The 15,180-nt window shown below is 47.1% G+C and overlaps 1 protein-coding gene across 3 annotated transcripts in view; it reads right to left on the bottom strand.

The window, feature by feature from the left end:
- EEA1 (early endosome antigen 1) overlaps window positions 1–14,494 on the bottom strand; it is a 206,943-nt gene extending 192,449 nt beyond the window's left edge. The window contains exon 1 of one of the 3 annotated variants that reach the window (XM_077265415.1): window positions 14,107–14,494. In XM_077265415.1, the coding sequence (XP_077121530.1) occupies window positions 14,107–14,130 (24 nt within the window). In that variant the 5' untranslated portion in view covers window positions 14,131–14,494. The remainder of the gene's footprint in view (window positions 1–14,106) is intronic. The other 2 variants (XM_077265418.1, XM_077265414.1) reach the window with 2 other exon arrangements.
- Window positions 14,495–15,180: the final 686 nt, after the last annotated feature.

Raw genomic sequence — 15,180 nt, 5'->3', positions numbered from 1 at the left:
TATCTCTATGGAGCATCTTATGGGGCCATAATCACCATTTGTGCAGCATTATATGGGGTAAATCTCTCTATGGAGCATCTTATGGGGCCATAAAAGGCATTTGTGCAGCATTATATGGGGCAAATATCTCTATGGAGCATCTTATGGGGCCATTATTAACCTTTGTGCAGCATTATATAGGGCATATTTTAATATGGAGCATCTTATGGAGCCCATCAAACTCTACGGAGCATTATATGGGGCATATTTTGTATGGAGCATCTTATGTTGCCCATCATGAACTGTATGGAGCATTATATGGGGCTCCTGATTCAATATGGATATTCAAAAACACAACCTACTGATATCTCAATTCATTTTAGTTGTATTGGCATCTATTTTCATTTTTGTAATTTATTGGTAGCTGCTGCATTTTCCACCCTAGGCTTATACTCGAGTCAGTAAGTTTTCCCAGTTTTTTGTGGCAAAGTTAGGGGTCTCGGCTTATACTCGGGTCGGCTTACACTCGAGCATATATAGTACTTCCCCCACTGTATATATATGTTTTGAACAAGATTTTCTTTGAAGCCGATGTGTAAATGACAGAGAACAGTTTTATGTAAAAGGGCATTGCAGTCGGAAAGCAATCACACTGCATTCAGATGTAAATCGGAGGCTAGGTGTGAAAAATTGGATTATACTAAAAAAAAATGCCTGAAAAATGCATGACACTGGCATTACACTCGTCCGACTTCGCTGGAACAAAATCGGACCGATTTTAAAATCGCTAGTGTATCTCCAGTCTTAGATTGTCGGCTAAACCCTCAATATGGGCGGATTCAGAAGACATTAGTCTAATGTGCATGGGGCCTTAGCTCTTGGCATCTGTGAGGTTTGGCAGATGTGTCTGTCAGGAGGCTCCTCTACAACTACCTCCACCAAGCAAACTATAATTCATACTCCTTTCCCATTTGCTTTTCTATAGACCTAAAGGGCCCATTACATTTCAGGAGCTAGTTCTAAGGTTCCAGTATCCAAGCAGCAACTTTATAGGTATAAAAAAACGCTTTTTCTAGACTATAGCAATATAGATGACATGTGACTGTGTGCTGTAACTGGAGAGCACCATTCATGCTCCTAGGTGTACAGTGCCTGAGGTTTTCTACATCTGTAAACTATTGAGCTTTTCCTGATTCCTAGAAAGTGTTTGCCTATTTAGGGCTCGCTCACACTGGTGCAGATTCTCTGAATCAGCATGAGAAAAAAAATTGCAGATCTGCACTGCCCCATAGTAGAACACTGGGCCGAATGCTATCCGATAAATCATCAGATACCACTCTGCCGTGTTATACGGCAGTGTCAGCAAACCCTTAACCCCTTGACGACCTTTCACGTATTCAGGTCACCTGGTACTTATCGACCTTGGATATATGGATATGTCATGGCGATTTTGTGCACACAGAGGCTCTGTGCGGGCGATCACCATCAGATGTCGGCTGATTTTGACAGCGGACACCCAGCACTCAGTGCAGAAGTGGTGCCTGCAGAGGAAGGAGCCCCCTTTTCACTCCAATAAGCAGCCCTGCGACATCACGACACATATTTGGTATCGCTGCATGTGGAATGATCCTCCCCATCAAACTGTCCCACTAGTTAACCTCTCACCACAAAAAAAAAAAATAAAACAACAAGGCAAAAAACGATGCTTTATCATCCTGCCGCTGAACAAAAAGCAGAATAAAACGCGATCAAAAAGATGAAAGTAAATAAAAATGATAAAGTTGAAAACGTCATCTTGTCCCACAATAAACAAACCGCCATACAGCTCAATCAGAGGAAAAATGTAAAAAAAAAAGTTAATGATCTCAGAATAAAGCAATGCAAAAATTATTTTCTCCATAAGGGTACGTTCACACAGGACTTTTTTGCTGCTTTTTTTTTGCTGCTTTTTTTATGCTAATTTTCAGCTGCTTATAGGTGCGTTTTTTGTGCGTTTTTATGGTGCGTTTTTTGTGCGTTTTTGGTGCGTTTTTGGTGCGTTTTTTTTCATGCTTTTTTTGTGGTATATGGTGAATCAAACATGTTTGATGACTACACCAAAGACACTCAGTTAGTACTCAAGCACGCTCACATAACACGTTATCAGAGCACGTTCACATCACTAGTATTTACCTACTACCTGGTCATTTAATTTGTTAGAAAAGGACACCTCACAATGGCTCTTCACACCTGACAATGGCTCACAATGGCTCTTCACACCTTACTACCAGGAACTCCCTCACAATAGATCACAATCAGGACACCTCACAATGGCTCACAATGGCTCTTCACACCTCACTACCAGGAACTCCCTCACAATAGATCACAAACAGGACACCTCACAATGGCTCTTCACACCTCACAATGGCTCACAATGGCTCTTCACACCTCACTAACCACACCCCTAAGCTCTTGGCTGTGAGATCCCTTCCTGCTGGCCATGATTTTCTGCACAAAAAAAGCAGCAAATAATGCTACATGCGTTTTTTCAGCGTTTTTGCAGCGTTTTTTTCATCACCCATTCAAGTCAATGGGTGAAAAAACGCTGCAAAAACGCTGCAAAAACGCTGAAAGAAGTGACATGCCCTATGTCCAAAAAAAGCAGCAAAGCAGAAAAAACTGATCAAACAAAAAACCAACGTGTGTGCATGAGATTTCTGAAATCTCATAGGTTTTACTGGTACTGTAAAAAGCAGCTGAAAATTAGCATAAAAAAAAGCAGCAAAAAAAAGCAGCAAAAAAGTCCTGTGTGAACGTACCCTAAAATAGTTTTTACTGTGTAAAAGTGCCAAAACATTAAAAAAAAAATCTATCTAAATGTGGTATTGCTGTAATCATATAATCATACTGACCCAAAGAATAAAGCTGCCTTATCAATTTTATCACACACTGAACGGCATAAAAAGAACAATTCCCGAATTGCTGGTTTTTGTTCATTTTGGTCATGTTGCCTCCCAAAAATCAGAATAGAAACCGATCAAATAAAAAATCATGTGTCCGAAAATGGTACCAATAAAAACATCAATTCGTCCCACAAAAAACAAGCCGTAACATGACTAAAAATTATAGCTCTCAAAAAAAAGGCTTTTAGGGTGCGACAGCAGCCAAATTATTTATAGATAGATAGATAGATATCTGGTATTGTTGTACCAATTCAAAGAATAAAGTCGTCTAATCCCTTATACCGCACGAGGAACAGTATAAATAAATAAGACCAACTCTTCACCTGCTGTTGATTTGTTCTTTCTGCCTGCCAAAGATCACAGTAAGGCTCGGCACACATTTATTTTTAAGCATAGATTTCTGTGTAAATCTCTGAAATATGTGATTCAGACGGAACCCCTGGTGGAAGATACCTAATAAGTCAGATGGAGAAACAGTGGACACAGTCTGGCCTAAGATCCAGCAGTATCCATCTTTTTAGGCGTGCATAAAAAGCTCTCTGCCTCAGTTTGGTGCGCTTCTGGAAAAAAAGGACATCGCTGAACAGAGGTAACTCTGCTGCCTCATTATAGTGAATGGATCCTTCAGGATTTCATCTGAATCACGTCAATTGGATTTAGATGGAAACCCCAAAGTAAATGCTCAGCGTGGAGTGCCGGACAATTGTGCTCCCAAATGTTATAAATGTTCCAAATAAAAGCTTCAAGTCAATCCACGAAAAATATACCCAAATGCCCACTCATGTCCATCATCTGTCAATGGAAATATAGGGGCCTTCCATGTTACTAGTAGCACAAAGGCTCTGGAAAAGCCAGCTGGCTCCTTGACCCCCCCCCCCCCTTCCCCAAAAAAATATTCAGCAACGTCTGCGCTCCCAAATCCCTTGCCCCCTTCCTTCTGAGCCCCACAGTGCGCCTAAACCCCATTTAGCATTCACGTGTGTGGCATTTCTGTAGCGATGAAAGCCAGCCTAATTTAGTTATGTGTCTCTAGAAACATGAGCTGGGCATAACGTACTGGTTACTACAATGTACTAGTCACTACAACGGCAGTTTGACATTTTCACTCAGCAACATCCTCTGCTGCTTGTTTCTGGAAAACACCAATGGAGGCAAAATCATCACTACACATGTAGATAGAATTCCCAAAGGGGTATCATTTCCCAAATGGGGTCACCTGATTGGGGGGGGATTCTGCTCTTTTAGCACTTAGGCGCTCTGTATACGGAGTTGGCAAACTATTATAGCAAAATCTGATCTCCAGGAGGCAAACAGTACTCCATCCCTCCCGAGTCTTGCCGTGTGGCTAAGCAGTATTGTACAGTCACATATAGGCCACTTCTACATTCAGCAGAAATTGTGGGACACATTTTGGTGCCATTTATACCCATTTACTAGTGTGGAAATGTAAAATCTGGGGCTAAAACAAGATTTTGGTGGTAAAAATTTCATTATTTTTTCCTAACTGCCCAATGGTAAAAAATTCTGTGACCCATCTGTGCTGTCAACATGATCACGGCATCCATCATTGAGAGGTGTAGTTTGTAAAATGGTGTCTCTTATGGGGGGGTTCTGCTGTTCTGGCACCTCAGGGGCTCGGCCAATGTAACATGACACCCTCAAACCAGTCCAGCAAAATCTGAACTCCACTATGGCACTTCCCTTCTGAGCTTTGCACTGTGCCTCAAAACTAGTTTTCAACCACATATAGAGTATACTGAGGAGGAATTGCACAAGAAATTTTGGGTTCCATTTTCTCCTGTTACCATTGTGGGAAAAAAAATGTGGGGCTAAAATAACATTTTTGTGGGAAAAATTTGTTTTTTTATTTATGTTCTACGTTATAAACTTCTGTGAAGCACCTGAGGGTTCAAGGTGCTCACCACACATCTAGATACATTCCGTGAGGGGTCTAGTTTCCAAAATGGGGTCACTTGTGGGGGTTTCCACTGTTTAGGCACATTAGTGGCACTACAAACGCAACATGGCATCCGCAAATTATTCCAGCAAATTCTGTATTCAGAAAGTGAAACGGCACTCCTTCCCTTCCGATCCCTGCCATTTGCCCAAATAGTAATTTTTCCCCACATATGGAGTATCGGGGTACTCAGGAGAAATTGCACAAGAAATATAGTGCAATTTCTCCTGTTACAATAGTGAAATGCAAAATTTGGGACTTAGGCCTCTTTCACACTAGCGTCGTGCACTGCACGTCGCTATGCGTCGTTCTGTAGACAAAACGCATCCTGCAAAATTGCTTGCAGGATGCGTTTTTTCTCCATAGAATTGAATTAGCGACGCAGTGTGACGCATTGCCACATGTTGCAACCGTCGTGCAACGGTTGCGTCGGCACAAAAAAAGTTGCAACATTTTTTTGTGCATCGATAGCGTCTTTTCCGACCGCACATGCGCAGCCAGAACCCCGCCCCCTCCTCCCCGCACATCACAATGGGGCAGCGGATGCAATGTAAAACAGCATCCGCTGCCCCCGTTGTGCGGCGCTTCCACACTATGCGTCGGTGCGCTGCAACGTCACATAGCGACGTGCAGTGCATGACGCTAGTGTGAAAGCAGCCTTAAAAAACATTTTTGTAGGAAAAATGTATTTTTTTATTTTCACAGCTCAATGTTATAAACTTGTGTGAAGCACTTGGGGGTTCAAGGTGTTCACCGTACATCTAGTGAAGTTCCTTGGGGGGGGTCTAGTTTCCAAAATGGTGTCACTTGTGGAGGGATTCCACTATTTAGGCACGTCAGGGGCCCTCCAAACGCGACATGGTGTCTTCCGAGCCCTGCCATGTGCCCAAACAGTGGTTTTCCCCACATATGGATTATCGTCATGCTCAGGAGAAACTGCACGACAAATTTTGGGGTCCAATTTTCCTGTTATTGTGAAAATAAAAAAATTAAAAAGTTAAATGAACATTTTTTCCTGTGAAGCACCTTTATGGTTAACTAGCTGTACTACCCGGCTTCGCCCGGGTTAATGACTGCTGTTAGCAAAATAGAATGTGTTAACAAAAATTTATTCTGCACACAAAAACCACAAAACAAATAGATAGAAATGTAATTATTAAAAGGCAAAAACTAAGCAAATAGAAGCATTTCACAACATATATTAGCTTTGTTATACTGAGAATGTCTTTGTTGCCTATATTAACCAATCAGAGCTCAGGTTAATTAACTGTAGCAAAATAGAAGCTGAGCTGTGATTGGTTGCTATTGGCAGCCTGATAAATCCCCAGCCAACAGGAAGCCCTCCCCCCTGGCAGTATATATTAGCTCACACATACACATAATAGACAGGTCATGTGACTGACAGCTGCCGTATTTCCTATATGGTACATTTGTTGCTCTTGTAGTTTGCTTATTAATCAGATTTTTATTTTTGAAGGACAATACCAGACTTGTGTGTGTTTTAGGGCGAGTTTTATGTGTCAAGTTGTGTGTGTTGAGTTGCGTGTGGCGACATGCATGTAGCGACTTTTGTGAGATGAGTTTTGTGTGGCGACATGCGTGTAGCAACATTTTGTGTGTTGAGTTGCATGTGACAGGTTAGTGTAGCAAGTTGTGTGCAGCAAGATTTGTGCATGGCGAGTTTTGCGCGTGGCGAGTTTTATGTGTGGTGCATTTTGAGTATGTGCAAGTTTTGTGTGAGGCAACTTTTGCATGTGGTGCAACTTTTGTACATGTGGCAATTTTTCTGTGTGTGCAAGTTTTGCATGAGGTGAGTTTTCCATGAGGTGAGTTTTGCACGTGTGGCGAGTTTTGCGTGAGCCTAGTTTTGCATATGGCGAGTTTTGCATGTAGCGAGTTTTGAGTGGTGACTTTTGTGTTTCGACTTTTATGTGGCGAGGTTGGTGTGTGTGTGTGGTGAAATGTGTGCTGAGGGTGGTATATGTGTTCAAGCACGTGGTAGTGTGTGGCGCATTTTGTGTTTGTGTTCATATCCCCGTGTGTGGTGAGTATCCCATGTCGGGGCCCCACCTTAGCAACTGTACGGTATATACTCTTTGTCGCCATCGCTCTCATTCTTTAAGTCCTCATTGTTCACATCTGGCAGCTGTCAATTTTCCTCCAACACTTTTCCCTTCACTTTTTCCCCATTATGTAGATAGGAGCAAAATTGTTTGGTGAATTGGAACGCGCGGGGTTAAAATTTCACCTCACAACATAGCCTATGACGCTCTCGGGGTCCAGACGTGTGACTGTGCAAAATTTTGTGGCTGTAGCTGCGACGGTACAGATGCCAATCCCGGACATACACACATACATACATACACACATTCAGCTTTATATATTAGATATACCTGTATGTAATCTCCTGTATATAGTATATACCTGTGTGTCATCTCACCTATATATAGTATATATCTGTGTGTCATCTCCTGTATATAGTATATACCTGTATGTCATCTCCTCCTATACATAGCATATACCTGTGTCATCTCCTCCTGTATATACTATATACCTGTAGGTAATCTGCTCCTGTATATAGTATATACCTGTGTGTCATCTCCTCCTGTATATAGTATATACCTGTATGTCATCTCCTCCTGTATGTAGTATGTACCTGTATGTCATCTCCTCCTCTATATAGTATATACCTGTGTGTCATCTCTCCTGTATATAGTATATATCTGTGTGTCATCTCCTCCTGTATATAGTATATACCTGTGTGTCATCTCCCCTGTAAATAGTATATACCTGTGTGTCATCTCCTGTATATAGTATATAGCTGTATGCCATCTCCTCCTGTATTAGCCCTCGTTCACACGTTATTTGGTCAGTATTTTTACCTCAGTATTTGTAAGCTAAAATGGCAGCCTGATAAATCCCCAGCCAACAGTAAGCCCACCCCCTGGCAGTATATATTAGCTCACACATACACATAATAGACTGGTCATGTGACTGACAGCTGCCGGATTCCTATATGGTACATTTGTTGCTCTTGTAGTTTGTCTGCTTATTAATCAGATTTTTATTTTTGAAGGATACCAGACTTGTGTGTGTTTTAGGGCGAGTTTCGTGTGTCAAGTTGTGTGTGTTGAGTTGCGTGTGGCGACATGCATGTAGGGACTTTTGTGAGATGAGTTTTGTGTGGCGACATGCGTGTAGCAACTTTTTGTGTGTCGAGTTGCATGTGACAGGTTAGTGTAGCAAGTTGTGTGCAGCAAGTTTTGCGCATGGCGAGTTTTGCGCGTGGCGAGTTTTATGTGTGGTGCCTTTTGAGTATGTGCAAGTTTTGTGTGAGGCAACTTTTGCATGTGTTGCAACTTTTGTGCATGTGGCAATTTTTCTGCGTGTGGCAATTTTTCTGCATGTGCAAGTTTTGCGTGTGGCGAGTTTTGCACGTGTGGCGAGTTTTGCATGTGGAGAGTTTTGAGCGGCGACTTTTGTGTTTCTACTTTTATGTGGCGAGGTTGGTGTATGTGTGGTGAAATGTGCACTGAGGGTGGTATATGTGTTCGAGCACGTGGTAGTGTGTGGCGCATTTTGTGTGTGTGTTCATATCCCCGTGGTGGTGTGATTATCCCATGTTGGGGCCCCACCTTAGCAACTGTACAGTATATACTCTTTGGTGCCATCGCTGTCATTCTTTAAGTCCCCCTTGTTCACATCTGGCAGCTGTTAATTTGCCTCCAACACTTTTCCTTTCATTTTTTCCCCATTATGTAGATAGGGGCAAAATTGTTTGGTGACTTGGAAAGCGCGGGGTTAAAATTTCACCTCACAATATAGCTTTGACGCTCTCAGGGTCCAGACGTGTGACTGTGCAAAATTTTGTGCCTGTAGCTGCGACGCCTCCAACACTTTTCCTTTCACTTTTTCCCCATTATGTAGATAGGGGCAAAATTGTTTGGTGAATTGGAAAGCGCGGGGTTAAAATTTCACCTCACAACATAGCCTATGACGCTCTCGGGGTCCAGACGTGTGACTGTGCAAAATTTTGTGGCTGTAGCTGCTACGGTTCAGATGCCAATCCCGGACATACATACATACATACATACATACACACACACACACATTCAGCTTTATATATTAGATAAACTTCTTGAATGTGGTTTTGAGCACCTTGACTGGTGCAGTTTTTAGAATGGTGTCATTTTTGGGTATTTTTTGCCATATAGACCCTTCAAAAACATAAAAAATATTAATGATCCCTAAATGGCAGAGGATAACTCACGAAGTATGGAGATATGCCTTGATGGTAAAGGTTGCATACAAATAAAACTAATGTGATTCTCTACAGGAGAGGCCGTCCATTTAATTTGTCCTGCCACTGCCCTCAGATGTCACGGGAAAAAGGATCTGATACCTTAGATTTAAACTTGCCCAATCCTTTGTTCTCACGGGAAATAATCCACACAAGAGACGTAATCCAGCAACTTGGCAAACGAAACCACAAAAAAAATGCCTCTAATAAGACAGGTTAGTAATTTAAAGGGAAAAAAGTGTTTTTTTAAGTCAATAAAACCACCGGTGACCAAAAATACCCACCAGGGTAAGAATAACATGTAGGGAATGGGATGTTAATATTAATGTGGCTATGTCAGCAGGTATTTTCTATGTAATTTGAGAGCAGCATGTTGTAGGAGCAGGAAGCCCGATTCCAGCGATGTATCACTTAGGCTACTTTCACACTAGCGTCGGGCTCGGCCCGTCACAGTGCGTCGGGCCGAGGTTACCGACGCTAGCCTTCTCTGCGCCGCACAACGGGGGCAGCGGATGCATTTTTCCAGCGCATCTGCTGCCCCATTGTGAGGTGCGGGGAAGTGCGGGGAGGTGGGGGCGGAGTTCCGGCCGCGCATGCGCGGTCGGAAAAAGCGGACCGTTGGCGGCAAAAAACGTTACATGTAGCGTTTTTTTGTGCCGACGGTCCGCCACTGCACGGCGCAACCATCGCACGACGGTTGCGACGTGTGTCAATCCGTCGCAATACGTCGCTTAATGTTAGTCTATGGGGAAAAAACGCATCCTGCAAGCACTTTTGCAGGATGCGTTTTTTCTGCAAAACGACGCATTGTGACGGATTACAGTTAACGCTAGTGTGAAAGTAGCCTTACTGGGCTGCTTGCTGTTTTGATAGAATCTGTGTTGTGGATGTAGCAGTGGTCAGAATGTTAAACCCTGTGTAACCTCTCACACGCCCCAGATTAGCAGCTTCCTGTGTACAGTGTACATGGTCAGTGAGTTGACAATCAGTTATGGGGGCGGGGTTACACATTAACCTGACTTGTCTGCACATGTGACCTAGTCCTGCAGTGATAATCTCCTGCTGACAAAACACTGATTGTACTGAAACTAGAAAGTGACATCCCTACAATCAGGATATCTTTATCTATATTATGCTGCTCTCAAATTAAATAGCAAAACCCTGATGACAGATCTAGCACAAACCTTACAGTTCACACAGCAAACATTTCTAGCTAAGAACGCCCCACCCATGCCAATTATCTAGGCTCTATTACTCACTAACTGACTCGCCCAATACAAGACCTTGACTCGATTTCTTCTTTATTTCAGCCTACAGTTTACCTTTGATTTTGATGCAATAAGCAAGCATAGCCCTCGGAAGTGGAAATAAATTGCATAATAGGAGAAACAGGCAATGTCTTGATGAGCTGCTGGGTCAGAGAGCAAACCCAGCCGTGAATGGCATTTCCCTGCGAGAATCCAGCAAATCTAAAGTCCACATTAGTCCTACAATGAAGAGCGGCTAGAAACAGGTGCGGCCCTCCACCATGCCACACACAATACTTCCTGAATAGCTAGCATCATTGGACTGTCATGAAGAAGATTTCAGAGGCACCCTAAACTATCTCTGACAGTCTTTCCCTTCCAGAAAAACAAGTTCTGGATTATTAGGCTATGTGCACACTTTGCGGGTTTTCCCGCGGATCCGCGGCGATTTTGATGCTGCGGGTCCGCAGCAGTTTCCATAGCGTTTACATTAACATGTAAACCCTATGGAAACCGCAAACCGCTGTGCACATGCTGCGGGAAAAACCGCGCAGAAACGCAGCGGTTTACAACCCGCAGCATGTCACTTCTTTGTGCAGAATCGCTGCGATTCTGCACCCATAGAAATGCATTGATCCGCTTACTTCCCGCATGGGGCTGTGCCCACGTTGCGGGAAGTAAGCGGATAATGTGCGGGTGGTACCCGGGGTGGAGGAGAGGAGACTCTCCTCCAGGCCCTGGGAACCATATTTGTGTGTAACAAAAAAGAATTAAAATAAAAAATCATGTTATACTCACCTCTCAGCGCTGCACCCGGCCGGCCGGCCAGAGTTGCTGTGCGAACAGGACCTGCGGTGACGTCGCGGTCACATGACCGAGACGTCGCGGTCACATGACCGTGACGTCACGAAGGGTCCTTCTCGCACACCATCTTTGGAACCGGACCGCCGGGTGCAGCGCCGAGGAGATCGGGACGTCAGAGGGTGAGTATATAAACTTTTTTTTTTTATTTTAACATTACTATTGATGCTGCATATGCAGCATCAATAGTACAGGCGGAAACCGCGATAAATCTGCAGGGATAACCGCAGCGGTTTTGCCCTGCAGATTTATCAAATCCGCTGCGGGAGAACCCGCAGAGGTCACCCGCAAAGTGTGCACATAGCCTTAGGCTTTTTGAATTATCAAATGGCAAATTCAAGCAATATAAAATAACCAAGTATACAATGAAACCTTATGATGAGTCTTGGCCGTTACTATATAACAAACTCTGAATAATGGACAGTAGCCGTGTACAAAGGCCAGAAAACATACCCTGAATAACGCAAAGTCTCCTTTACATGTATATAACCTTCCGATTGCATATTATTAAAGGGTACCTGCCACCAGGTTTTCAACATTCACCACCTTAAAGGGACTCTGTCACCTGAATTTGGAGGGAACAATTTTCAGTCATATGGGCGGGGTTCTCAGGCGTTTGATTCACCCTTTCCTTGCATGCTGGCTGCAATATTGGATTGAAGTTTATTCTCTGTCCTCCGTAGTACATGCCTGCATAAGGCCGCTCACAGCCGGCCGGCCGGGACCCCTCACGGCAGGGACCTCTCACGGCCGGCCGGCAGGGACCTCTCACGGCCGGCCGGCAGGGACCTCTCAGTAACGTTTTTTGGTGCCAACAGTACGCCATTTCCGACCACGCATGCGCGGCCGGAACTCCGCCCCCTCCTCCCCGCACCTCACAATGGGGCAGCGGATGCGTGGAAAAACAGCATCCGCTGCCCCCGTTGTGCGGCGCTTGCACAGTATGCGTCGGTATGTCGGGCCGACGCTAGTATGAAAGTAGCCTAAATCAGTAAATGCTACGCAGACAGCTGTGAGGCTATATTAATAGCCTTACATGGCCAGCCGGCAGGGACCTTACATGGCTGACCTGCAGGGACGGCGGGACCTCACACGGCCGGCCGGCAGGGGCCTCTCACGGCCGGCCGGCAGGGGCCTCTCACGGCCGGCCGGCAGGGGCCTCTCACGGCCGGCCGGCAGGGGCCTCTCACGGCTGGCCGGCAGGGGCCTCTCACGGCCGGCCGGCAGGGGCCTCTCACGGCCGGCCGGCAGGGGCCTCTCAGTAACGTTTTTTGGTGCCAACAGTACGCCATTTCCGACCGCGCATGCGCGGCCGGAACTCCGCCCCCTCCTCCTCGCACCTCACAATGGGGCAGCGGATGCGTGGAAAAACAGCATCCGCTGCCCCCGTTGTGCGGCGCTTGCACAGTATGCGTCAGCGACGGCCCCGTACCGACGCTAGTATGAAAGTAGCCTAAATCAGTAAATGCTACGCAGACAGCTGTGAGGCTATATTAATAGCCTTACATGGCCGGCCGGCAGGGACCTTACATGGCTGACCGGCAGGGACGGTGGGGCCTCTCACGGCCGGCCGGCCGGGGCCTCTCACGGCCGGCCGGCCGGGGCCTCTCACGGCCGGCCGGCAGGGGCCTCTCACGGCCGGCCGGCAGGGGCCTCTCACGGCCGGCCGGCAGGGGCCTCTCACGGCCGGCCGGCAGGGGCCTCTGTGGAAAAACAGCATCCGCTGCCCCCGTTGTGCGGCGCTTGCACAGTATGCGACGGCCCCGTACCGACGCTAGTGTGAAAGTAGCCTAAATCAGTAAATGCTACGCAGACAGCTGTGAGCCTATATTAATTGCCTTACATGGCCGGCCGGCCGGCAGGGACCTTACATGGCTGACCGGCAGGGACGGCGGGACCTCACATGGTCAGCCGGCAGGGGCCTCTCACGGCCGGCCGGCAGGGGCCTCTCACGGCCGGCCGGCAGGGGCCTCTCACGGCCGGCCGGCCGGGGCCTCTCACGGCCGGCCGGCCGGCCGGGGCCTCTCACGGCCGGCCGGCCGGCCGGGGCCTCTCACGGCCGGCCGGCCGGCCGGGGCCTCTCACGGCCGGCCGGCCGGCCGGGGCCTCTCACGGCCGGCCGGCGGAGGCCTCTCACGGCCGGCCGGCGGAGGCCTCTCACGGCCGGCCGGCGGAGTCTTACACGGCTGGCCGGCAGGGACCTCACATGGCCGGATGGTGGGGCCTTACACGGCTGGCCAGCAGGGACCTTACATGGCCGGACCTTACATAGCTGGCCAGCAGGGACCTTACATGGCCGGGCAGCAGGGACCTTACATGGCCGGGCAGCAGGGACCTTACATGGCCGGCCAGCAGGGACCTTACATGGCCGGCCAGCAGGGACCTTACATGGCCGGCCAGCAGGGACCTTACATGGCCGGCCAGCAGGGACCTTACATGGCCGGCCAGCAGGGACCTTACATGGCCGGCCAGCAGGGACCTTACATGGCCGGCCAGCAGGGACCTTACATGGCCGGGCAGCAGGGACCTTACATGGCCGGGCAGCAGGGACCTTACATGGCCGGGCAGCAGGGACCTTACATGGCCGGGCAGCAGGGACCTTACATGGCCGGACGGCGGAGCCTTACATGGCCGGGCAGTCGGCAGCCCTGACGGCCTACACCCGGAGCATACAATGCAGGCCCTGCACACCATGTGACCCCCGTACAGTAGCCCCGCACCGTCTCCACCCGCCAGCACACAACACACAGCCGCACGTCCCCACACCCTGCACTAGGAAGTGCCTGTCATTCACGTGCGGCGGCCATAGAGCAGTCTCACCAGCTGCAGGATCCTCCTGAACATGTCTCCTGTGTGCGCAGTGCGAGGACGGACGCGGCTCTGAGGAAGGCTCGGACCGTGTCTTCTCTATTCGGTACCGGAGGAATCACACAGACATAGGGACCGTCTCTTCTCGATCATTCAAACCAGCGACAATGTTTACACTCCAAACCTCCTGTTCTGTCAAATGCTGCGCCTGCTGTCTCGGCGCCCCCTGGCGTCAGTCCTCCAATCGCCTCCTCAGCAGGCTGGGAAGGAATCTGTGCGCCGGAATGTGGCGGAAATACAAGTGTGCGCACAGCAGGACACAACTCGCCCTAGGGAAAGGAGTGAAGCACTCGGCAGACCCCAGTAGTGCAGAGCAGGACGAGAAAGCTGCCCAATGACTAGTGCTGAGCATTCCGATACTGCAAATATCGGGTATCGGCCGATATTCGCTGTATCGGAATTCCGATAGGGTCTTTGTGTCTGTGCAGGCATCGTCCGATGGGACTACAAGTCCCATCGGGAGATGTCTGCTACAATGGCAGTGATTGACACATTAGCCAATGATGGGACAGTAGTAGTCCCATCATCCGGCTAATGTGCTGAATGTAAAAAAAAAAATAATACTACATACATATTACATACATGCTACATACATAAATACATACTACATACATACTACATACATGCTACATACATGCTACATACATGCTACATACATAATACATACATACTACATACATGCTACATACATACATACATACATACATACAATACATTCATACAGTACATATGTAGAGACCGCAGATAAAGAAGGATGCAGGGACAAAGAGGAGTCAGAAAGCAAATAACGTTTTTTTCTAACTTTCCTTTAACTTCCAACCCAACAAAGAATAACAACAGTTTTCCACGCAGGGAACTTAGGTACACGATCACAATTTCACAGTAAATACTATCTACTATATAGGCGCCCTGAACTAAACCCGCGAAACACGACAGCGCCTCACTAGTGACCCACTAACAAGAACAAGTCAACCAAGTTCACTTATCAGCGTTGTTTCAACGATGCAGTCCTGATGGTGAAGCTCC

Source organism: Ranitomeya variabilis, chromosome 5, assembly GCF_051348905.1.
Source record: "Ranitomeya variabilis isolate aRanVar5 chromosome 5, aRanVar5.hap1, whole genome shotgun sequence".
Classification (NCBI taxonomy): domain Eukaryota; kingdom Metazoa; phylum Chordata; class Amphibia; order Anura; family Dendrobatidae; genus Ranitomeya; species Ranitomeya variabilis.
The sequence above is the reverse complement of the archived record's forward strand: the minus strand, read 5'-3'. Positions and strand labels throughout refer to the sequence as shown.